This window comes from Sinocyclocheilus grahami, unplaced genomic scaffold (assembly GCF_001515645.1).
Source record: "Sinocyclocheilus grahami isolate Dianchi unplaced genomic scaffold, SAMN03320097.WGS_v1.1 scaffold462.1, whole genome shotgun sequence".
NCBI classification, from domain to species: domain Eukaryota; kingdom Metazoa; phylum Chordata; class Actinopteri; order Cypriniformes; family Cyprinidae; genus Sinocyclocheilus; species Sinocyclocheilus grahami.
In genome coordinates this window covers 1603165-1612628 of record NW_015505641.1, presented here as the reverse complement: position 1 = coordinate 1612628, position 9464 = coordinate 1603165, and the positions used below count along the sequence as shown (strand labels likewise).

General features: G+C 36.4%; 2 protein-coding genes across 2 annotated transcripts in view; one reads left to right on the top strand and one right to left on the bottom strand.

The window, feature by feature from the left end:
• pkd1l2b (polycystic kidney disease 1 like 2b) overlaps window positions 1-1394 on the top strand; it is a 62527-nt gene extending 61133 nt beyond the window's left edge. The window contains exons 34-36 of the mRNA XM_016235029.1: window positions 559-660; window positions 732-863; window positions 963-1394. Of these exons, the coding sequence (XP_016090515.1) occupies window positions 559-660; window positions 732-863; window positions 963-1073 (345 nt within the window). The 3' untranslated portion in view covers window positions 1074-1394. The remainder of the gene's footprint in view (window positions 1-558; window positions 661-731; window positions 864-962) is intronic.
• Window positions 1362-8968, bottom strand: LOC107553010 (26S proteasome non-ATPase regulatory subunit 7). Its single transcript, XM_016235082.1, has 7 exons — window positions 8745-8968; window positions 6979-7070; window positions 6806-6898; window positions 6587-6684; window positions 6398-6478; window positions 5850-5941; window positions 1362-2172 (listed from the first exon to the last, which is right to left on the bottom strand). The coding sequence occupies exons 1-7, from the start codon at window positions 8816-8818 to the stop codon at window positions 1716-1718; spliced, it is 987 nt and encodes a 328-aa protein (XP_016090568.1). The 5' UTR covers window positions 8819-8968; the 3' UTR covers window positions 1362-1715.
• Window positions 8969-9464: the final 496 nt, after the last annotated feature.

The window sequence follows — 9464 nt, the reverse complement described above, 5'->3', positions numbered from 1 at the left end:
AATGATCTTTAAAAAAACATCATATGACCCCTTTAACATACCCCAAAATGGCATACTTCATCTTTAAAGAGATAATCCACCCAATTATGTCATCATTTACTCACCCTCAAGTCATTTCAAACCTGAGTTTCTTTCTTCTGTGGAACTAAAAAAAGAAGATATTTTGAAGAATATTAGGTAGCCGAACGTTTTCAAGTCCTGTTGTCTTTCATAGTTTGGATTAAAATACTAAGTCAATGGGACATGAAACTGTTTGGTTACCAACATTCTTCAAAATATCTTCTGTTGTGAAGAAAAAAGAAAGCTAATTCATACAGGTTTGGAACAATATGAGGCGGAGTAAATGATGACTGAATTTTTATTTATAAGTGAACTGTCCCTTTAAATTCAATGAGTAGCATCTTGTGTTACATTGTCGATTTACCACAAATAATAATTTTGACTTGTCCTTTTTAATGTAAAGAAAAAAAACATTGAATGGCCACCCCATAGGCTTACATTTGTAGGTGCCTTTCTGTCAATGTTTTCTTAAATCAAAGCATTCATTTCTTTTCATAGTGCAATCTAATATTTGGATGGAAGCTGTACTCATACAGAACTTTTCCAGATGCGTTCAAAACAATCTTCAGTTTGCAGTTTGGAATCTTCAATTACGATGAGGTTGGTAAAATGATTCACAGTCCAAGACTAAAAGCTTTTGCTTTATCACAGCTTTCATGCTTCCTCTGCAGGTGCTGAGTTCTGATCCGGTGCTCGGCGCTCTCATCATTTCCACTTGCGTCATCTTCATTACATTTGTGATCCTGACCCTCTTTGTCTCAATCATCCTTGAGGCGTTCGGTGAAGAACAGGAGAATCACCAGGTGTTATACGAGTCACTCTTTCTGCTGTTAGACTAAGTCGCATAAGCAAACGTTCATTGGTTTATATGTGATAACTGAAATAACTTTTCTGATACTCAGCCTTCTGAGGAAGAGGAAATCGTTGACCTGATGCTAGTGAAGATCCTAAGTCTTTTTGGAATCAAATGTAAGAAGAAAGAAGAAGAAACTCTTCCTCATCCTACAAGATGATCGCTGACTTCTTTCCTGCTCTATCTGCTCAAAGAAAATGAATATCTGCATCGCTGCTGAAGCTGAATTGTTCCTACAATGCACATGGTCCTTTCGATTAAACTGTCATTTTCTTTTCAGAACAAGCCAAATGTACCATTTTATTAAAGAGCAGATTTTTCTGAAACATTTTCTTTTATGAACTAGCAAGGAAAAAACATGTTTTGCAAATGTGCTCTTTTGTGAACTTTTAACAAACTGCGTGCTTTGCATGTAGTGAACAAAATAAAACAGGTTCGGCTGCAGAAGCTTGTTTGACATGACTTTTTATGATAAAAAAAAGAAATCTCAGTGTAAATACAATGACATGTCTGCAGTTGGACTTTGCTGTAACACTGGACACCTGTCTTGATATTCTCATGGTCTAATAATGCAAGTGTAAATAGGTCAACCTTGATAAGGACCAGAACATCAAAAAGGGAAAGAAAATTTAAAGCAAATTTCTTTCTCTTTGAATCAAAACAAAAACAAGTCCTTTATATCAAAAAGACAGAAAAAAGCCCAATTTAAACCACAAATTGTTACAAGAGGCGGCAAAGAAATGTAGAATTGCTCCCTCATACAGCCAAGATTGTGTAAGCCCAAGTTCATGCCAGTTCAGGTTCATTTCTTTTCCTTTTTGTCATCTTTCTTGGCTGTAGCGTCTCCCTTCTCCTTCTCCTTGTCCTTATCTTTATCCTTCTCATCCTTCTTTTCTTTCTTGCTGTCATCTTTCTCTTGGCCCTCTTTCTTTTCTGCATCACGGTTTGCTATTTTGTTGTTGATGAGATTGTGGAGCGCCACTACAGAGCGGATGAGCGAGGCCAGATAGACCACAAGCATCTGGTCGTTGGTCTTAAGGTAGAAGGCCTTGACAAACTCCTGCAGGTTGACATCAGGCAGCAGATTGAACACGTCCTGCAGCTGATAAATGATCTGGTGGTTGATGGGCAGTTTGCCGGTTACAACCTTCTCGAGATAGCTCTTGATATCCAGCAGCTTGGAGTTGAGCCCTTTCAGGCCATGAACCTGATTGGTGATGCGCTGCGACAAAGTGCCAACTGTTGTGTCCTTGATATCACTGCAAAAAATCATCTTGAGAATAAATAAACTAGGTTGTTTACAGATATTTTAATCAGTGCTGTCAATCGATTACAAAAAAAATTAACTAATCGCACATTTTTTCTGTAATTGATTGTGATTAATTGAACCTAACATTAAAACTTGTAATGCATTTTCATATTGTAATACATATTAGGGCTGCACGATTAATCGAATGCGATTGTCATGCGCATTTTGTTAAAAAAGCCGGTTCTGTAATCAGCAGGAAATCATCATCACGTGCTTTCAGATGGAGCAGCATTTACTACACATAGCCGTAGTTCACTGACAAGTTACGCAAAAAAAAAAATTTTTTTTTAAATTCCCAGACGATTTTATTGCGCGATTATGAAATTTGTTAAGAAATCGTTGGCGATAATGACAGCTGTTTGCATAGCTTCTCAGTGAACTACGGCTCTGTGAAGTAAATGCTGCTCCATCTGAAAGCATGTGAAAATACAACATTTAATAACATATTTACTCCAAACTCACTTCATAATGTCAGTCGAGTGTTTGAAATAAATCCTTCTGTGAGATGATGTGGCTTCTTACACAGAATAAGACACGCAACATATTTCATAGTATTTAAGCAGTGATAAAGGCATTGCATTATAAATATACTTTATTTTAATGAAAATGATTATAATAAGAACTCAGATAAACCGTATATTGCCGTAGTCGTGTGTTTATTAGTCACGTTGAATCAATGAAAGCAGTTGAATCTTCTGTTTATTCAGCTGCAGCTATAGGCATTTTTTGGGTTTCTTCTGCGAGGCGTATTTGGAGTTTCAGCGCGAGAGCGCCCTCTGGCCTTTGAATGGAGATTTACTGCTGATCACAGAACCGTGCTTCACTGAAAGATACGCATGACAATCGCAGCTTCTATCGAATCGCGATCTCGATTCCATTTCGATTTATCGTGCAGCCCTAATACATATATTCAACATTAAATATCCAAATTTATGAAAAACCACATCGTTTTTCCCCTGTAATTATACATTATGGTATAATTGAAAGCCATCGTTTTTAACATTTAATAGGCTTAAAAATAAAATTAAGTGAACTTAAAACAATCTTCACATAATCCCATTATAATTTAGCTGTGCCTATAATATAGTACATTTCTGTCTCCGTCAATATCAACTCTCTCTGTTTGAATGAGAGCTATCATTTTTCCCCACAGCTTATTTGTGCATTCATTTTCACAATATGTAAGAAAATGACTAGTTCAAATATTTGGTATCAATATTTTGCGTGAGAATCGTCTCGATACAAGATCAGCATTTTGAGTATTTAGCCTAAACTTATTTTAATTGGCCGCTCGATCGGATGCTTTTTATACAGAAAATAATAAAATCGCAGAAGTTAACCCTTAAAGGGGCACCTGACACGCCTGCACTTTTCTTTGTTTTTTAAGACCTATTCTAGCAGTCAGCATCAAGTGTCATATATCATTACAAACAGGAGAACCTGAAGTTTCAGTCTAGCTAATTTAAAGTCCAAATTTTCCTTTTGTTTTCCCTAAGAATGAATGAATTTCCAGAATTTTAAGAAAACGCAAGCAACAACTGGGTGTTTTTTACTGTGTACTCAAACAGAAAATCTTGAAGTTTGGATTTTTTTCTTTAGAAAGTTGTATCTGGGTGTTTTACACTTCCAAATAAAATGTTGTCTACATATAACATTCTCCAAGCAAGTTATAGCCATTTATTACAATATTGTTATAAGGTCTATTAGTTTACCAACAATATAGATGTGTCCAAAAAACGTTTAGGGAGTAAAGAAAATGGAATCAGTGTTATACAACAAACACAAACCGTGCAGCTATTTAGTGAAAACGATTGCACAAATTGTCTTCTGCAACAAAAATGCAAACAGTGCAAATGATTCACAAACTACACACAAAATGAGTGAGAAATATACAGAGTGCAACAGAAAAAAATAGTGAAAATAATCTTTATGAACTATATAAGAATTATTTACATAATATAAATGATCGATCCGCTGGCTGTACTCTGCGTCAGAATAGATTTTACCGGGACCTGCAGAAGCGACGCGAAGACATAAATTCCAGTGCTTTATCCGATATGTACCGCTGTTTCATCCTTTGTTTTGGTTTGTTTTATGTCAAAGTACTCCGTCGTGTGTTTTTCTGGGCTTTTTCAGAGAGTTCTCTCATGCAAATGTGTTATTTTGTGTTTGTTTTCATGCAGGGACGACAGACTTTACTTTCACTTTGCGTTTGTTCAAATCTGCAATGAAAAATCCTAAATGGCGGTTCAAAAGACCAAAACCTATGTTTATTGGTTGAATATGGGACAGTTTGAACCAATCTGGGCACGGGGGTGGGACTAAAGCCCAATTTATACTTCCGCGTCGAACCTACGCCGTAGCTTACGCATAGACGCACGCCCATACGCCGTAGCCTGACATGCATCTCTCCAAAAATCTAACAGCGCGTCAATTCTACGCAGACCGCAAGCGCTGTGATTGGTCTGCAAGAACCCCTCCCTCCATATGTACTTGAGTTTTGTGTGTGTTTATGTGCACTTTAATATATTTTAATGTTACATATTCTTATATAAAATAAAACAAAGCAAAGAACAAGTGTCTTATCACTTATTATACTACAAAGCATTATACAGCAGTAGTTGTCCGCAACAAACGATGTTGATTTGCCGTGGTACAAGTCCTTGTGCAGATTGAAAGTATGCCGCCATCTCCTGTTCCGTTGTGGTCTCCTTTTAGTAGTTTTAAATAATGATTTGATATTTATTTGCCGCCGTCACGGCTATAATGCTTCTCCAACAAGCCGCTTCTTCTTCGGCTTTTGCCGTGGTACTGCGGGTTACACCAGCAACATGCCCGTGGACACTGCTGACTAGCGGTTTGCATGTGTACTGCACATTGACGCGGACAACGACGCAGAAGTATAAATGAAAACTGACGCATAGCCTACGGCGTAGGTCCGACGCAGAAGTATAAATCAGCCTTAAGCGTCAACAATAGTTCCTGTTTGGCTCAGAGGAACGAAATGCATTGGTTTCTTCTGACAAATCAATGTTGTCAAAATGTGATGACGTAATCACGTACACTACGGAGCCTCTGAATATCCAAGTAAGACAAATTAGATATCTCCGAAAAAACACTTTTTAAAGCATTCAGATTGGATTAGCGGTTCAAAAGTTATTAAACATTTAAGAACAATTGTTATTTTTAGCCGCAGGCGGCTGTCTCGGTCTTAGAGGGTTACCAGGTTATTTTGACAGCCCTAATTGTAATACATCTAAAATGAATCAAATAATCAGTAATGTACATGTTTTCATCCCCATCTTACCGCAACAAATGCTCCACGCCAACTTCCTCTGCCTCTTCTGCTCCAATCTCGCTGGTCACGTGTTCAAATGTCTTAGATGTGGGAGTTCCATCCTTCAGCGAAGAATAAATGTCAACAATTAGCATTTGAGGCTTTTTAAAGCATTCAGATTGGATTAGCGGTTCAAAAGTTATTAAACATTTAAGAACAATTGTTATTTTTAGCCGCAGGCGGCTGTCTCGGTCTTAGAGGGTTACCAGGTTATTTTGACAGCCCTAATTGTAATACATCTAAAATGAATCAAATAATCAGTAATGTACATGTTTTCATCCCCATCTTACCGCAACAAATGCTCCACGCCAACTTCCTCTGCCTCTTCTGCTCCAATCTCGCTGGTCACGTGTTCAAACGTCTTAGATGTGGGAGTTCCATCCTTCAGCGAAGAATAAATGTCAACAATTAGCATTTGAGAAATCAAATATATTAATATACTACTTCAAAAAGAACTCACATCGTGCACTTCCTCCACTGAGATGTAAGCTTCAGTTGGCAACCCCAGGTCCTTGGGTTTCACATCAATAATGACTAAAACCTTTGGGAAGTACATGGGATTTAGGATAAAAAATGACTTGCTTGCACCCTGGTACATATTGTGTAAAATAAACTGAAAAAAATTAGTAAAACAAACAGTATTACATACCGAATTAGAGCAGTACTGTTTCATGAGTTCATTTATGGCAATATCATTTTTGTGCAGCTTTGGGCCCGTGTGATACCACCCAACTATTCGCTCCCTTGCTAGAATTGAAAGAAATAAAACCATGACTCTTGTTATAGCTTGGACATAAGCTCATGACAGATTCAATAAAGCATATGCATGAGAACTCACATCGTGCACTTCCTCCACTGAGATGTAAGCTTCAGTTGGCAACCCCAGGTCCTTGGGTTTCACATCAATAATGACTAAAACCTTTGGGAAGTACATGGGATTTAGGATAAAAAATGACTTGCTTGCACCCTGGTACATATTGTGTAAAATAAACTGAAAAAAATTAGTAAAACAAACAGTATTACATACCGAATTAGAGCAGTACTGTTTCATGAGTTCATTTATGGCAATATCATTTTTGTGCAGCTTTGGGCCCGTGTGATACCACCCAACTATTCGCTCCCTTGCTAGAATTGAAAGAAATAAAACCATGACTCTTGTTAGAGCTTGGACATAAGCTCATGACAGATTCAATAAAGCATATGCATGACATTGATTCTTCACATGTGCATAGTAAAGCAATCTTACCATTGACTTTCTTGAACATGCCGTACATATTCTCCAGGTAGTCGTGGTCCAGGAACCAAACCGAATCATCTTTGTCATCCTCATCAAAAGGCACTGCCACACAATTCAAATATTACTTAAACTATATTTCAACAGGAAAGAAGAGCATTTTGCACCAAGGCATGCAAACATACCAGCAAAGCTGTTGGACACATCAAGCACTTTCTTATGCCACGAACCCAGCAGAACACCCACAACTCGCTTCTGAGTGCCAACCTTACCAATCCTACGAAACAAAGACAAGGTTTGCAAATAATACAAAGAGACATATATAACATTGTTTCTCAAAGTATCTTCAAATGTATAGTTCTTTGAATATATAAGCTGTGTCAGATAATGTATTACACTTGAACCTCGTCTGCAAGTGTCTGTTCAGAAAGCTATGCATGTAATAATTTGACATATGTAATAATAAATGCGTGTATATACACTACCGGGAAAAAAATGTTTGTGATCAGAATGATTTTTAATGTTTTTTACAGGAGTTTCTTCTGCTCATCAAGGCTGCATTTGTTTGATCAAAAATACAGGAAAAAATTTTATATTGTGAAATAGCATTATGATGTAAAATAACGTAATACATTAAAATTAGGGATGCACGATATATCGGTCACCATATCGGTATCGGCCGATAAATGCTCATTTTTTCTGTTATCGGTATCGGCCTGATAAGAAAATTTTGCCGATATCTTAAAGCCGATAAATAATGCATTATTTCCTTCAGAGAATTTTAATATCCTTTAAAATATAATTTATTTCTGTGATGCAAAGCTGAATTTCCATCAGCCATTACTCCAGTGTAAAGTGTCACATGATTCTTCAGAAATCATTCTAATATGCTGATTTATTATCAGTGCTGGAAACTGTTGTGCTGCTTAATATTTTTTGGGGGGAACCTTTGATACTTTTTTTCAGGATTCTTTGATGAATAAAAAGTCAAAAAGAAGAGCATTTATTTAAAATAGAAATAGTTTCTAACAATATATATTGCTGTTCAAAAGTCTGCGGTCAGTACATTTTTATTCTTTCTTTTTTTGAAAGAAATTAAAACTTTTGTTCAGCAAGGATGTGTTAAATTGTTAAGAAGTGATAGCAATGATTTATATTGTTAGAAAAGATTACTATTTTAAATAAATGCTCTTCTTTTTGACTTTTTATTCATCAAAGAATCCTGAAAAAAAGTATCAAAGGTTCCCCCCAAAAAATATTAAGCAGCACAACAGTTTCCAGCACTGATAATAAATCAGCATATTAGAATGATTTCTGAAGAATCATGTGACACTTTACACTGGAGTAATGGCTGATGGAAATTCAGCTTTGCATCACAGAAATAAATTATATTTTAAAGGATATTAAAATAGAAACCATTGTTTTATGTTGTAATAACATTTTGCAAGATTACTGTTTTTTTCTGTATTTTTGATCAAATAAATCCAGCCTTGATGAGCAGAAGAGACTTCTTTAAAAACATTACAACTCTTACTGATCCCAAACTTTTGAACGGTAACGTTAGTGTGTCTCATGCAGCAAGTTAAGTATCACAGTAGGTTCAGCATCAAGAACAGGATTAAAGATAAGAAATTTAAAGGAAATATAAAGAAAACGAAATTATAATTGATTCAATTCTTGAAATGTCATCTTGTCCAAAAGCTAACAGCTCCAACTGTGCATGTTACTAGGCATAACTGACTTGCAGCTAACGTAGTCAGATTTCTGTGCTTCTACAAAATTTTATAACATAGACTTTAAATGTTATAAGTCGATATGCAACACCTTGATATACCTATTTCAATTAGGAAATTGTTCCTTTCCGTAATTGTATCCAGTTAGCCTTTAGCTTGTAGCTAATGACAGTGAGTTAACAGTTTTACTACAGCACCATCACAACACTCAGATTTACCTGTTAAAATGATCCACGACACTCAGTAGCACCAAGGGATGAACGACGACCCTTTCTACCGCTAAGTCCGGCATTTTTACTCAAAAAAAATCTGAATTTTTGAAGACAAAAAACGTTTTTCTGTTGTTCAGCACGCCAGTTTGATGTACGCTGCGCCGCTTGTTCCGCTTCTGCTTCGCGTGTATTCCACAGTGACGCTGCTGCAGATCGACGCACACGAGCGCCCAGCGGACAGGAGGGAGAATTACACCCTGACAAAATCGAAATTATTATTCCCAGACAGTGTTGGGGGTAATATATTACGCAAGTTACTTTTTCTTTTTCCAATTTATTGACTTACAGCTCTGGTATCGCCATGTTGAGAGAAATCAGAAGATGTTACTGTAGTTCAAAATAAATATGAATATGCATTGTGATTGCATTGTCATGTGACACACAGCAGCCATAACAGCACTTATGTTTTATTTATTTTTTCCTTTTTTAGTCGAAACATCCCCAAACGCATTAGCTAGGCCTATATCATGAAATATCTTGATTCTCACCTTTATAGATTATGTTGATCTATAGCGGGCGATGGTCAAATGTAATCTATTAACTATGCATAAAAACCTGTCTGTTTACATAATTAACAGATATGGATGTCATGCCATAACATTTTTAATACGACTGAGTTTATATTTAATGTGAACTTAACATTGAAAGTTAATGTGAATAAAAACA

Bases quoted from the DNA above. Each gene is read 5' to 3' on its own strand.
- LOC107553010 (XM_016235082.1), bottom strand. From the start codon at position 8,818: ATGCCGGACTTAGCGGTAGAAAGGGTCGTCGTTCATCCCTTGGTGCTA. The intron at 6,685-6,805 runs GTAAGATTGCTT...TTTCAATTCTAG, and splicing joins CATGTTCAAGAAAGTCAATG to CAAGGGAGCGAATAGTTGGG. The intron at 2,173-5,849 runs GTAAGATGGGGA...GATTTTTTGCAG, and splicing joins GGCGTGGAGCATTTGTTGCG to TGATATCAAGGACACAACAG.